Raw genomic sequence first — 14,957 nt, forward strand, 5'->3', positions numbered from 1 at the left:
ACCAAGGCTTGATTTGTGACCCAAGATATGATCTATCCTGGAGAATGTTCCATGAGCACTTGAGAAAAATGTGTATTCTGTTGTTTTGGGGTGGAATGTCCTATAAATATCAATTAAGTCCATCTTGTTTAATGTATCATTTAAAGCTTGTGTTTCCTTATTTATTTTCATTTTGGATGATCTGTCCATTGGTGAAAGTGGGGTGTTAAAGTCCCCTACTATGATTGTGTTGCTGTCGATTTCCCCTTTTATGGCTGTTAGTATTTGCCTTATGTATTGAGGTGCTCCTATGTTGGGTGCATAAATATTTACAATTGTTATACCTTCCTCTTGGATCGATCCCTTGATCATTATATAGTGTCCTTCTTTGTCTCTTGTAATAGTCTTTATTTTAAAGTCTATTTTGTCTGATATGAGAATTGCTACTCCAGCTTTCTTTTGATTTCCATTTGCATGGAATATCTTTTTCCATCCCCTCACTTTCAGTCTGTGTGTGTCTCTAGGTCTGAAGTGGGTCTCTTGTAGACAGCATATATATGGGTCTTGTTTTTGTATCCATTCAGCCAGCCTGTGTCTTTTGGTGGGAGCATTTAATCCATTTACATTCAAGGTAATTATCGATAGGTATGTTCCTATTCCCATTTTCTTAAATGTTTTGGGTTTGTTATTGTAGGTGTTTTCCTTCTCTTGTGTTTCTTGCCTAGAGAAGTTCCTTTAGCATTTGTTGTAAAGCTGGTTTGGTGGTGCTGAACTCTCTCAGCTTTTGCTTGTCTGTAAAGGTTTTAATTTCTCCATCACATCTGAATGAGATCCTTGCTAGGTAGAGTAATCTTGGTTGTAGGTTTATCTCCTTCATCACTTTAAGTATATCCTGCCACTCCCTTCTGGCTTGCAGAGTTTCTGCTGAAAGATCAGATGTTAACCTTATGGGGATTCCCTTGTGTGTTATTTGTTGTTTTTCCCTTGTTGCTTTTAATATGTTTTCCTTGTATTTAATTTTTGACCGTTTGATTAATATGTGTCTTGGCATGTTTCTCCTTGGGTTTATCCTGTATGGGACTCTCTGTGCTTCCAGGACTTGATTAACTATTTCCTTTCCCATATTAGGGAAGTTTTCAACTATAATCTCTTCAAATATTTTCTCAGTCCCTTTCTTTTTCTCTTCTTCTTCTGGGACCCCTATAATTCGAATGTTGGTGCGTTTAATGCTGTCCCAGAGGTCTCTGAGACTGTCCTCAGTTCTTTTCATTCTTTTTTCTTTATCCTGCTCTGCAGTAGTTATTTCCACCATTTTATCTTCCAGGTCACTTATCCTTTCTTCTGCCTCAGTTATTCTGCTATTGATCCCATCTAGAGTATTTTTAATTTCATTTATTGTGTTTTTCATCATTGCTTGATTCCTCTTTAGTTCTTCTACGTCCTTGTTAAATGCTTCTTGCATTTTGTCTATTCTATTTCCAAGATTTTGGATCTTCCTTACTATCATTATTCTGAATTCTTTTTCAGGTAGACTACCTATTTCCTCTTCATTTGTTAGGTCTGGTGTGTTTTGACCCTGCTCCTTCATCTGCTGTGTGTTTTTCTGTTGTCTCATTTTGCTTATCTTACTGTGTTTGGGGTCTCCTTTTCACAGGCTGCAGGTTCGTAGTTCCTGTTGTTTTTGATATCTGTCCCCAGTGGCTAAGGTTGGTTCAGTGGGTTGTGTAGGCTTCCTGGTGGAGGGAACTAGTGCCTGAGTTCTGGTGGATGAGGCTGGATCTTGTCTTTCTGGTGGGCACGTCCACGTCTGGTGGTGTATTTTGGGGGGTCTGTGGCCTTATTATGATTTTAGGCAGCCTCTCTGCTAATGGATGGGGCTGTGTTCCTGTCTTGCTAGTTGTTTGGCATAGGGTGTTCAGCACTGTAGCTTGCTGGTCATTGAGTGATGCTGAGTCTTGATGTTGAGATGGAGATCTCTGAGAGATTTTTGCCGTTTGGTATTACGTGGAGCTGGGAGGTCTCTTGTGGACCAGTGTCCCGAAGTTGGCTCTCCCACCTCAGAGGTACGGCCCTGATGCCTGACTGGAGCACCAAGAGCCTTTCGTCCACACGACTCAGAGTAAAAGGGAGAAAAAATAGAAAGAAAGAAAGAAAGAAAGAGTCTATAATATAGTGAAGTAAAATAAAGCTATTATAAAGCAAAGCTATACAGACAAAATCTCACCCAGAAGCATATACATATACACTCACAAAAAAAGGAAAAGGGGAAAAATTAATATATCCTGCTCCCAAAGTCCACCTCCTGAATTTGGGATGATTCGTTGTCTATTCAGGTATTCAACAGATGCAGGCACATCAAGTTGTTTGTGGAGTTTTAATCCACTGCTTCTGATGCTACTGGGAGAGATTTCCCCTTCTCTTCTCTGTTCGCATAGCTCCCGGGGTTCAGCTTTGGATTTGGACCCGCCTCTGCATGTAGGTCGCCTGAGGGTGTCTGTTCCCCGCCCAGACAGGACGGGGCTAAAGGAGCAGCTGCTTCGGGGGCTCTGGCTCACCCAGGCCGCGGGGAGGGAGGGGTACGGAGGAGGCGGGGCGAGCCTGCAGCGTCAGAGGCCGGCGTGACGTTGCACCAGCCTGAGGCTCGCAGTGCGTTCTCCCAGGGAAGTTGTCCCTGGATCATGGGCCCCTGGCAGTGGCGGGCTGCACAGGCTCCCAGGAGGGGCGGTGTGGAGAGTGACCTGTGCTCGTACACAGGATTTTTGGAGGCGGCAGCAGCAGCCCCAGTGTCTCACGCCCGTCTCTGGGGTCCGCGCTGATAACCGCGGCTCACGCATGTCTCTGGATTCTGCGCTGTTAGCCGCGGCTCGCGCCCGCCTCTGGGGTCCGCGCTGATAGCCGCGGCTCACGCCAGTCTCTGGAGTTCATTTAGGCGGCGCTCTGAATACCCTCTCCTTGCGCGCCACGAAACAAAGAAGCAAGAAAAAGACTCTTGCCTCTTCGGCAGCTGCAGACTTTTTCCAGGTCTCCCTCCCAGCCAGCTGTGGTGCGCTAACCCCTTCAGGCTGTGTTCACACCGCCAACCCCAGCCCTCTCCCTGGGATCCAACCGAAGCCCGAGCCTCAGCTCCCAGCCCCGCCCGCCCCGGCGGCTGAGCAGACAAGCCTCTCGGGCTGGTGAATGCTGCTCGGCGCCGATCCTCTGTGCGGGAGTCTCTCCGCTTTTTCCTCTGCGCCCCTGTTGCTGTGGGGTCCGCGCTGATAGCCACGGCTCGCGCCCGTCTCTGAAGTTCGTTTAGGCGGCACTCTGAATCCCCTCTCCTCGCGCACCAGGAAACAGGGAAGAAAAAGTCTCTTGCCTCTTTGGCAGCTGCAGACTTTATCCCGGACTCCCTCCTGGCTAGCTGTGGTGCACTAACCCCTTCAGGCTGTGTTCATGCCGCCAACCCCAGCCCTCTCCCTGGGATCCGACTGAAGCCCGAGCCTCAGGTCCCAGCCCCGCCCGCCCCGGCGGGTGAGCAGAGGAGCCTCTGGGGCTGGTGAGTGCTGCTCGGCGCCGAGCCTCCGTGCGGGAATCTCTCCGCTTTGCCCTCAGCAACCCTGTTGCTGCGCTCTCCTCCGTGGCTCCAAAGCTTCCCCCCTCTGCCACCCGCAGTCTCTGCCCGCGAAGGTCCTTCCTAGTGCGTGGAAATCTTTCCTCCTTCACAGCTCCCTCCCACTGGTGCAGGTGCCGTCCCTATTCTTTTGTCTCTGTTATTTCTTTTTTCTTTTGCCCTACCCAAGTACGGGGGGAGTTTCTTGCCTTTTGGGAGGTCTGACGTTTTCTGCCAGCATTCAGTGGGTGTTCTGTAGGAGCAGTTCCATGTGTAGATGTATTTCTACTGTATCTGTGGGAAGGAAGGTGATCTCCGCGTCTTACTCTTCCGCCATCTTCTCCCACCTCCCACCCCACTGGTTTTAAAAGACAGACATTATGGGGTTCATCTTCCCAGCGCAGGGCCTCAGGCTGGGAAACCTGACATGGGGCTCACACCCCTCACTCCCCGGGGGCACCTCTCCAGCTGTGATACCCCTCCTGCTTGTGGGTCTTCACAATGGGGATGTGGGTTCTAACTAGACTGCTTCTCTGCCCCTCGATGTGTGGCCTTTTCTTTTTGTTCTTAGTTGTAGAAGGTCTGTCAAGCTAATCTTCAGGTTGTTCTCAGAGATGGTTCTTCCATATGTAGTTGTGGTTTTGGTGTGTCCACGAGAGGAGGTGAGCTCAGGATCTTTCTAATTTTCCATCTTGCTCCTGGAACCCCATAGTAGTATTTTTCTATAATCAAAGTCAGCCAAACATGAAGAGGCAAGGATAATGAATGAGGGGCAATGAAAACCTGTTGGTGCCTCCCAGTGGGAAGCCTAAGATTGCCAAAGTCATCTTGAATACAATGTAAACTTTGGGGAATGAAGTAGACAAAGGCAAGGTGGAAAAACATGTTAAAAAAAAAAAAAGATATCCTCAAAATGGAGGAGGACAAATTTTGAGACATGAAAAAGAATTGACTTCATCTATTTTGTGACTTTCAAAGGTCAGGAAGGAGCTGTGAAAAGTCATGAAAATTTGTTCATTTTAGTCCCGGCACTGAGCTAAGTGCTTGCGAGAGCTAATTCATATAATGTAACAACCCTAGAGCTAAGTTCTATTATTTTTTCCCCATGTATAAGATGGGGACACTGAGATTCCAATTTAAATAACTGGCCTGGAGTCGATCAGCACGAGATAATTGGCTAGCTGACTCCAGCCTCTAAACTTTTAACTGCCTCTACTATGATCTTTATTAATAATGATTGTAATCTTTGTAGCTAATAAGAATGATACTTTCAACATATGTGTTTTGTATTCATTGCATCTTTAATAATGAACAAATCACTTCTTAATAGAAGAAAACATAATATGCTTCTAATATTTTGACAACTGTATGATATTAAATATCTCTACAACTGTGTAGAAAGGTTGAAATTTTTTTATTTAAAAATACCATTAGTTGATAAGATTTGTTTTAAGCACATTGAAATTATTGCATTACTTAACAGCAGATTTGATCCAAGATGCTCTAATTTCACGAGTAAAGTATTCCATTGCATGTGGAAAAGTATAAAGTGATATCCTGTGTTTTCTAAATGCATCACAGACACATTTCCTTCATTATAAAGTGGTCTCTAGGAAATAGGGGCCAAACCCTTTATTCTAAATTATGCATTTCTATTTTTAATGACTTTTTTGTTACACAACAATGGTTTAATGGTTACAGAGAAGCTTCTAGAACATTTTTTCATGTCAGCATTCTTTGACCACAACATTACACAGATTTTCCATTTGACTTTCTGCTCTTCCTCAAACCCAAACTGAAATCACAGAAGTGGAGGAAATATGTCCCTTTATTCTCACCAAATGAAATTCTTGCTTCTGTCTTTACTTACACATGTTCACAGTTGCCTGAACCCAAAACCACACAGGCTGAAAATGAAATATAAAATAGTTTGCTTGGAAAAACATTTACCCTATGAAGTAATTGTTGCTAAATACTTTTGGATCAACAAACTGGTAACTTTCAAATGGTTTTGAATAATATTTCTACTAATGTAAAATTGGCAAAGTTTAGTCAATTTCAATGAATGTATTGGGAGCCCAGGAAAATATTGTCTAGGAGAATTTTATTAACTAATATAGCTATGAGTGATTTCAGTTCTTCTGGTGAACCTCTCTCTCAACAGTTTTTTATTCCATGCATGCTCATGGCATTATATTAGTTTTGCCAAGAATTGCTTTTATAAATCAGTTTTACATTTTGTTTTTTAATATTATATAGTTTTATGTATTTTTTACTTGGTATTTATAAAGTAAGTATTTAGTAGTTCTTGGTATAGTTGGACCTAGAGGATATTATGACTTTTTTTCATATCTATGACGTGTATTCATGCTTTACTAACTTATGAACACAGGCAGTAAGAAAAAGAATCTTTTCTTCCTAATCTGAGATTCCCCCCAAATACTCTCAATATCGCATATGTTGAAATAATGTAAGATTTGTGGCTATGTCCTAATGCAGACCATGCTCAGAATTAGAATTATTCAGATAAAAGGTGTTAAATCAAATTCAGGGAGTGACCTCGGTGGGGGGGAGGGGGTGGCTCTCAAGATCTGCTGGGAGGTGAGGCCAGGGCACTGCTTGGGCATAATTTTATTTTTCCCCAGAGTGAGAATATAGCCTTGCTGACAGTGGGATTGGCTGCAAAAACAGGAGTAACTAATTCCTACTAATATAGATTGTGTAAGAGCATAGAAACTTGAATAGGGTTGAAACCTTAAGTAACAAAGAGTTCTGTGCAGCACGAAATTCAGCTTCTCAGGTCTGACGGTATCGGGGCAATTGCAGGATCACTTTAGAGATTCTTGGGGGCAAGCAACATGGCACTGACACAGCTGCAGAACCATGTATGGCCACCTTGCATCTGATAAGATTCTACAGACAGATTTTATTTGAATTTTATTTAAATTCAGAACTTAATCATTATGGTGAGTTTGTATGAGTGTGTATTTGAATGGGAGTTGGTTCTGGGTGGTTTCATGCCAAATCATGGTCTATTGAAATGGAAGCCTTTATTTTGAACAATATTGACTTTGATTGTGTTGAGAGTATGCATTTTCTGCTTTAGAAAGGATACAATTCGTTTCACTCTGTTTTTTTTATACTCGTAATTCAATTATTTACTCTTGCTTTATGTTTAGAGTGCTGATAGGGTATACTGTGCTCATGTTTTATAATGTTACTTTAAATTTTTACGTCGTTTTATGTTATTCTCTAGTTAGTATGTTTATAAAGCGACCAGTATGTTAGTCCCTTGTTGATGGGCGTTGCTCTCATGCAACTTTTCTCTGCAAAGGAGGTAGTGCCATGGTGAACGAATTGAGCCAAATAGGATCAAACTGAATTCCAATTTATCATTTAAGTTTGGATCTTAAAACTAGAACTGTGTGCCATATCTTGCACCGTAATTGTGGCTACCACATGGGCCAGTATTGTATTAATAGTCAAAATATGAAAATCAAAACAATGGCAGACTTTCCCTGTTGTTGAAGATACTTGATCTAGTTGCCCTGATTTACTGAGGACCACTGCTGTTCTTTGAAAGCCCTGAAGATGCAGAGGGCTTTCAAAGAAATACTGATGATGCCCACTTTCCCGGTCCTTTGAAATCCCTTTTCTGCCAAAGTCAATACATATATATATATAAACAAATGTTATTCATTATTTCAATTGAAGTATCATCAAGAAAGGAGCTAAGAAAAATGAATAAGAAATAAAAATTAATTAGTACCATCACTGTTTGATCGGGGTGATAAATGATCATTTTGGAAAATGCAGTGAATGACAATAGAACTGCTTTCCCATTATTAAATGTGCTCACGTCATTCTCAAATTCAGACAATTAGCATTAATTTTCTCTGAATCTTGCTAGAGAACTCATACATTTGGGCTCAGCCATGTGAAAGAGTTCTCTATTTCTTTCTTTCTGTCTCTCTACAAACTGGTCTGCATATGCTCCACGATTTTATCAGCAAGGGAATCATTAGGAGAAAGATTGCCATATCTTATACAAGGAGTTATGTTCCTGGGTGTTTCAAGGCTCAATTTGGAGGAAATTATTTAGTTTCATTAGTTTTCAGTTATGGTTGTGAGACTATGAGGGCCTTTGGAACTGTTGTACTGAATCTGAACTCCTATGATTTGACAGTCTTTTTGCATTAATCATTATAATAACATAAGAAAGTGTTCAAATGAAATATTCTTATTTTATCACTTATGTTGGTCTGAAAGAAGAGCCAAGATTAATATCTTCATAGCTTTTTTTTTAAAGCCTGTATTTAAAACTTTAAATATCAGTAGATGTTCATATAATATTAAATCTCATAAAATTTTTCTTTTCCAAAATTTGATTAATATAAATAGTGGTTTCATGTAGTCAAGAGATATGTTTGATGATTTGCATTATTTACAAGTTAAAACTCCAATTATGGCCTATTCTTCTTTAATGATACAGTCTAAATTTTTTAAATTAAAAATCTACTTTATTTCTTTTTAGGGAATCCCAGGATTTCCTGGAAACCAAGGATTAATGGGACAAAAAGTAAGTACTAATGAAAGTTGAAAGATTTGGGCCTGGAATCTGATTATGAAAAGGGCAAAGTGGTGATGTCTCTTCACATAGAATACATTTTACCACATTCATGGCAACAGTTAATGGTTCAAACATGATATAATTTCAGAAGCTCTTATTTTGACCTTACAATTAGTTTTTGTTGTTGTTTTATACAGATAGTATAAATTTGAATTTACATACATGCTTTCTATTCTACTTAGTTACTTTCTATCTTGTGCTCTTAGACCATACTTTTGGGATAATTGTACTACTTCCTGAACTGTATTTTTAGAAATTCTTTTAGTACAAATACTTTGGTTATAAACTTTCAGTTTTTATTCAACTACCAGTATGTTTATTTTACTCTTGTTTTTGAGAGAGGATTTTGTAGAGTATACAGTTCAAGACTGATGATTATTTCCTCTTAATACACTGAAATTTTTCTACTGTCATCTCCTGGCTTCCATGGTTAACTGAAAAATCTGCTCTTGTTCTAATCATCATTCTTTTGTAAGTGATCTGTCCCTTCTTTGGGGATTCTTTTAAGGTATTTTATTTGTTTTTAGTGTTCTTAAAACTCACTGCGATGTATCTAGATATGGATTTCTCTTTATTCAGCCGGGTGGGAATTTAGTTTGCTTCCTGGCTCTGTAGAATTATTTCCATTATCTCTGGAAGACATGAGCTGTTAATCTCCATGCTACTTCTCTTCATCCTCTGCTCTTCCCTCTTTCTGGAATTCTAGTTAGACATATTTTATTCCTTCTAATTTTGTCCTCTACATCTCTAAATTGCTTACTTCCATATCCTTGATTCTTAAATTCTGGTTAAATTGTTTGGATATATTTTCCAGTCTATTTATTCTCCCTTTACTATGTCTAATCTGCTGTTTAAACCATCAATTGATTTTTAAAAAAATCTAAATGATCATATTTTTCATTTCTAGAATTTCAAATTTTGATAACATCTTTTTATTCTTTTTTTATGGAAGTATAGTTGATTTACACCATTGTGTTAGTTTCAAGGGACAGCAAAGTGATTCATTTATATATATATATATATATATATATATATATATATATATATACACAAATACATCCCTGTGCTATAACATCTTTTTATTCTTGATAGTCTAGTCTCTTGTTCTATCTTCAGTCCTAGTAATCATTCATGATTCCATTTTTTCATTTGTAAAGATTTCACATATAGTTCTAAATTCTCTTTCTAGCCATTCTGACAGCTGCGATTCATTGTTATTCCTCTTAATTCTCAGTCTGTGGTTTTCTGCCTCTCCTGTCTTAATTGTTGATGCTGAGCTCATTGCTTCATCCTAGTTAGTGGGTGTCCTGTCAGCCTAACTGGGGCATGGAGAGCCTCCTGCTGGTAGCCACGGGTACCATTTCAGTGCTCTTTGAGGGTCTTGAGCCATTGTAGGTACTAAAGGTTCCTGCCCTCTCCCCATGGCTGGCCCAGTGTTCAGTTTCCTAAAAGCTGAGCATGTCCCCTCAGACACCTCCAGCCCTCTTATTTCCTGCAGCTCAACTTCTAGCGAGGTTTCTGCACACTTCCAAATCCTCATAATCACAATCTTAACCGAGCATATATTTTATTAAAGTGAGGGATCTTTGAAGACTTCCCCTGTTTCTCAAAGAGGATGTTCTTTCCAGGGTTTTTGTTCTGGAACCAGAAAATCCCTTGGAGCATCAGGTCAGCCACAATCCCAAAATTTGAAGTCTAAATGCTATTAAACTGTGTCCTAATTTTTCTTAATCTGTACTTACTATCATAGTTCTTAAATTATGGTAAATAAGAAATTTTTCCACTTGATTTTTTTCCCTCTGTTGTCTCACCTCACCAACTGTGTGTGAACTGCTAGGTCTTCCTTTGAAAGAATAACAATGCCGCTCCTGATTTCCTAATGAAAATATTTTCCTTAGTAATTCCACAGACCCTAGGCCTACGTCTTTAAGGTGTTAGATTCCTGATTTTTTACCTTGCATTGCTTCGTCTTACAGTAGAGGAAGGAAAGGCAGACACATTGGGCTGATTGAAATTGAGTTTTCATTTCATAATGCTTTGGTAGGAAATTTCTAAAGATGAATTGATACTCTGCAATTTTAAACTTGATCTGTATTTGATTTTTAGGGAGAAATTGGGCCTCCAGGACCACTAGGAAAAAAAGGAGCTCCGGGGATACCTGTATGTTAATGTCATTATTATTACTGGGGTGTTTGAAATATTGTCATTATGTACCAGGAGTTCTTATTCTGAAATTCACAAAACTGGTGGGAGGATTCAGCAATGAGATTTTTGGGATCCACAAATTCCATGCATTTGTATGAAAAAGATTATGTCCATTTTTCCAGAGGAGTCTGATTTCTTCAGATTCTCAAAAAGTTGGCTACTCAAGTAAGGATTAAGAACCCTTACTGTAGATAAACCAGAAAACAAATATCCTAGCTAAAAGCAAATACTGAGTACCATGAGAAGATCTAAAACTCAATAAATATTCTTTGTTATTTTTTAGAAAATTTACAAATTTATTACACTAATGAGGGAGAACATATTCAGAACAGGTAGTATAGGAAGATCCTAAATTAGTGAACAAGTAATTTTGGAAGTTCTGGGAGTAAAGGGACATATGAGTATGACATTAGAAATTATGATAATCCTATGGTGTATAGGACTCCATAAAAAATTTCTAAAAGTAAATTGTTAGAAGCGATGTGTATTTTAATCTATGAATCAAATTGCCTGTAATAGCTTTTTTTAAGTAAAAAAAATGAACAGTTTATGACTTTTCATTTAATTATGTAAGTTAAAAAAGCAGATATTTTACCCAGTGAAAAGATTTGATAAAATCTTGGTGAAAGATTTGAATGGAATATTCTTCCTCTACCTCCATCATCAAGACCAAATTATTTTTTCATTGAAATATTAAACGAAACTTGATTATTTACCAGTATTTAAAAGTTAGCCTCCAGAAAATGAAGGCGTTGACTAGAACTTCATTGAACTTCAAGAATATCTGTATTTAATATTTCTAATATTTCAAACACTATGCTATGACTAGTATATTTTACATTTTATAGTTGTAATAAATCCTGAATTGATAGCAAACCATAGTAGTGATGACATGCTGTTTTCAATGTGACTATACTGAGATTCTGTTTTCTGATAATACTAATTGAATATTTTTTGCTCATCACATTTCCTTTGCTGTGATTAAGAGAAAGCAAATGTTTTTTCATATATGTAATAGTATTTAAATGGAATCTAAATTAAATTAGTTCCTTGTTGCTAGAGTAGTTATCAGTGTCTTATTTTGAATCATATGGTTACTAAAATATGGCCATTTGTAACTTGAATAGACATTCTTACATTCAGAGAAATTATTAGATTTTAATTCTTTAAAATCATTATTCAAGAAAATAGGAAATGTAAGTACAATTGACCAAAATAACATCTATGCAGAAATCTAATTCTTGGCCATCATGAGAACGGAAGCAAGCAGAGTGTAGAAAAAAGAAACTTTTCTTTACATTTGTCTCTTACTAGCTCTCCAGTCATTTTTGCTATTTGTAAGTGATTTAAGCAACCAAGTTACAAGGGCTTTGCTAGCCTTCATGTTATCTTGCATAGTTTGATTCTTTATTATCCCTTATTTGAATGTATGTAGGGACGTTTCCCATATCTTGCATTATATTTTAGTGGATTGATTATTATGGTAATGTATAACTTGAAAACTGATTGAATATTTTAAAAATATTATTCTCTAAATTGCTCTTGCAATTTCCACTTAAAATGTAGGGTTTGATGGGAAGCGACGGCTCACCAGGTCAGCCTGGAGCCCCAGGATCTAAGGTAAAGAAAATTAACAAGATTGAGGGCTTTGTGCAAAATGACCATTTAGGTACTTCAGTCAAAGTTTTAACTACATTGATTTTATTTTGAATGTGGTTTGAATTCTGTGAACAAGTACTTGTAGGAATGAAGTCTTAGGCAAAAACTAAGCATATTAAACACGCTAACGTAAAGCAGGCCTGGTTTAAGCTGGAAAAGGTCCACGATCCTGCATGACTCAGCCCTCTTCCCTTACTGGCAGCTCAGGGGACTGAGGAATACCCAGAGCTCTATGGGGCTCTGTACCCAGCCCACCATCTAGAACATCTGTAGTGACCACTGAGGGTAACTTTACCAACTTCCAAGTCCTTTTCTTGGTTTTTTATTTAGTGGAATGTATGTGGAATTTTTATTTGTAAATGCCTTGTAGTGAGTTTTATCCTCCCTCAGGACTGTGGATAAGATGGCACATTATCTTAACTTTCACATTTAAAAAGTAAGGCACGCTTGACAATATATTTAGGTGTCAGGTGAGGTTATTCTTAAGGTAGAACTGGAACTCTGAGTGCCATGATTCGACCGTTTTCTAGGTGTACAGAGTCATGTGTAAGAGAATTTCTTTTTATTAGAGGATCAGATTTTTATTAGAGGATCAGACCGGGTACCTTCTGGCTCAACTCAAGAAACTATTCTCGACTACTTAATAAGTAGATTCTAGGATAGCCTTCCAAAAGGAAGTGATGGAATTGCTGTTTTGGAAGCATTCAACCTTTAACTAGACCAGGGAAATAGATCCTGGCATACAAAATGAGTAGATGGCCTAATCTACTCTACTTTTAATTCTAAAGTACCTAGAGAAAGAGATAGGATAAAATGTCATGGGGAGCCCAGTGATTAGGGAAAAGTAGCTGCCCTCTCACCAGAGGTGGACCCTGTGGGTGCTTGGAACACTGTGAGTCCTAGCAGTAGTAAGTGTACACTTGCCAAGTGGAGGTTCTCCATCATGTTGCAAGGTCATGTTGTAAGAAAAAATAGAGTAGTTGTATATTCCTTAAATAACTGGGGTACAATGGACTCTCCTATGATGTTCTGGATACTCTAATTCTTAAGAACGCAGCCTAAGATTTTGTCAGCATTTTTAATTAGCCACTTAGCATTGTTGGCTCACACTGAGCTGGAGGTCAACTAAACCTGCTAGATTTTCCATAAAAGACATTAGAACAATGTACTTGTGGCATCCACCACTTGGGTAGGTCTGCTGTTGTGGCTGGGGAGTCAAGTGGCTGATTCTGACATCACAGTTTGTTTTTACATAAATTATTATAAAGTTTGATTTCCCTCATCTTGTCCTTCTACGATTATTTTGTTAAAAATAGATTCAAGATGTTAAAATTATACCTTTTAAATGTAATCTTTTCAGTGAAACATTTCAACTTGTTTTCATGCAGTATATTACCTCAGGTCTTAGAAAGTTTTTCTGCCAAGGGCCAGATAGGACATGTTTTAGTCTTTGAGGGCCATATAATTTCTGTTGCAGCCACTCAACTCTGCTATTGGAATGCAAAAGCAGCCACGGCATGGATGTGCCCATGTTTCATACAAGTTTATTTACAAAAGGAGGCATTGGGCTGACTTAGCCCACAGGCCGTAGTTTACTTGCCTCTATGTTACCTTATCCCTCTGGTTTTGTCAACTAATGTATTTGTGAACTATGCCTTCAATATCAATTGATATAAGTTCAAGAGTAAGACAAAAAAGCTGTGTTAAGCAAGGCAGGGATGAGGCTGAAATTCTGTGGTAGATCTTTAGAAAACTTCCGATTTAGATTGTAATACCTCTTTTTAAAATAGCCATTGAACCATTTATAAGTCTATTTTACCGTATCATATTCCAGTTTTATAAAATATTATCTAAATGACATCAGGGTATATTAACATAATCAAGTCATGTAGCTTTTGGCAAGTCCTGTCACCTCTGAGTTTCAGCTTAGTCACTTGTAAAATTAGAAAATTTAAGGAACCATTGTTCTATGGTATAATCATGCTGTTATGTGCTAAATGCTCTAATTAAGTCCAAATAGTATGCTCACGTGGTTCTCAACGTGAGCTGAGAATGAAAGTGGTTCCCTTTACTGATCAGTGAGCCTGACCTGGCTCTGGGTGATCATCGCCCCCCACTTCTAAGTGTCACACCAACCTCTTTAATTATAGGTTTTTGCCAGACATTGATTGGGTTGTGATTTCAGGTGTCCAAGTATATTTGAAAGCCAGAACCACCACTGACAATCTCTCCTGATGATCCAGGAGGCAGGTTGTCTTTTATAACCAGTCCTCTTTTCCTATCTTACATTCTTTGCTCTGACAACTTGGTCTTGCTTTCCAAATATCTGTTAGCAAGGACTGCACTGGAATCCTGAAAAAGAATGCAAACTAAAAGTTTTCTGATTCATGCTTCTTCCAAAAGCCACTCAAAAGTGCATTTGAGGCTAATTTTCTTTTTTCAGTTGCATACTGAAAATGAGTCATACAGAGAAAGCAAAACAGAGAAAGATGAAGATTTCCAGCCTAGAGCATGCTATTAAGATACATGGGTCTGGCTTGTGCAGCACAAAGACCTAGCTAATTAGTGCCTGTTCCTAAAGATTGGAATCTCTCTTTTTACTTGGAGCTGCCAACATCAAACAGGCTGGCAGAAAGCTTTATAAATATGTGGACTCACTTCTCTGCTTAAAAGAGTTTTTCTTAGTAAGTAGGCTTAACATATAGATTCTATATTTCAAACAATTGGCAAGTTGAAAATGTAAAAGTTGTTTAACATGTATTCCCTTAAGTGTCTGTATCAGATATATGGTGACTAAATTCAAAAAAATTCAAATGGTTTTGATGCATTGACAGGGAAATAAAGGAGAACCTGGACTTCAAGGGCTGCCTGGGGCTTCTGGGCTCAAGGTAATTA

General features: G+C 38.7%; 1 protein-coding gene across 2 annotated transcripts in view; it reads left to right on the forward strand.

Moving 5' to 3' along the window:
* The window catches only part of COL21A1 (collagen type XXI alpha 1 chain), a 203,008-nt gene that overhangs the window by 160,819 nt on the left and 27,232 nt on the right, over positions 1–14,957 (forward strand). For both annotated transcript variants that reach the window (XM_082347146.1, XM_082347145.1), the window contains 4 exons: positions 8,103–8,147; positions 10,305–10,358; positions 11,970–12,023; positions 14,897–14,950. In XM_082347146.1, coding sequence (XP_082203272.1) covers positions 8,103–8,147; positions 10,305–10,358; positions 11,970–12,023; positions 14,897–14,950 — 207 coding nt within the window. The remainder of the gene's footprint in view (positions 1–8,102; positions 8,148–10,304; positions 10,359–11,969; positions 12,024–14,896; positions 14,951–14,957) is intronic.

The sequence above is a fragment of the Balaenoptera borealis genome (assembly GCF_965194805.1).
Source record: "Balaenoptera borealis genome assembly, chromosome: 12".
Taxonomy (NCBI): domain Eukaryota; kingdom Metazoa; phylum Chordata; class Mammalia; order Artiodactyla; family Balaenopteridae; genus Balaenoptera; species Balaenoptera borealis.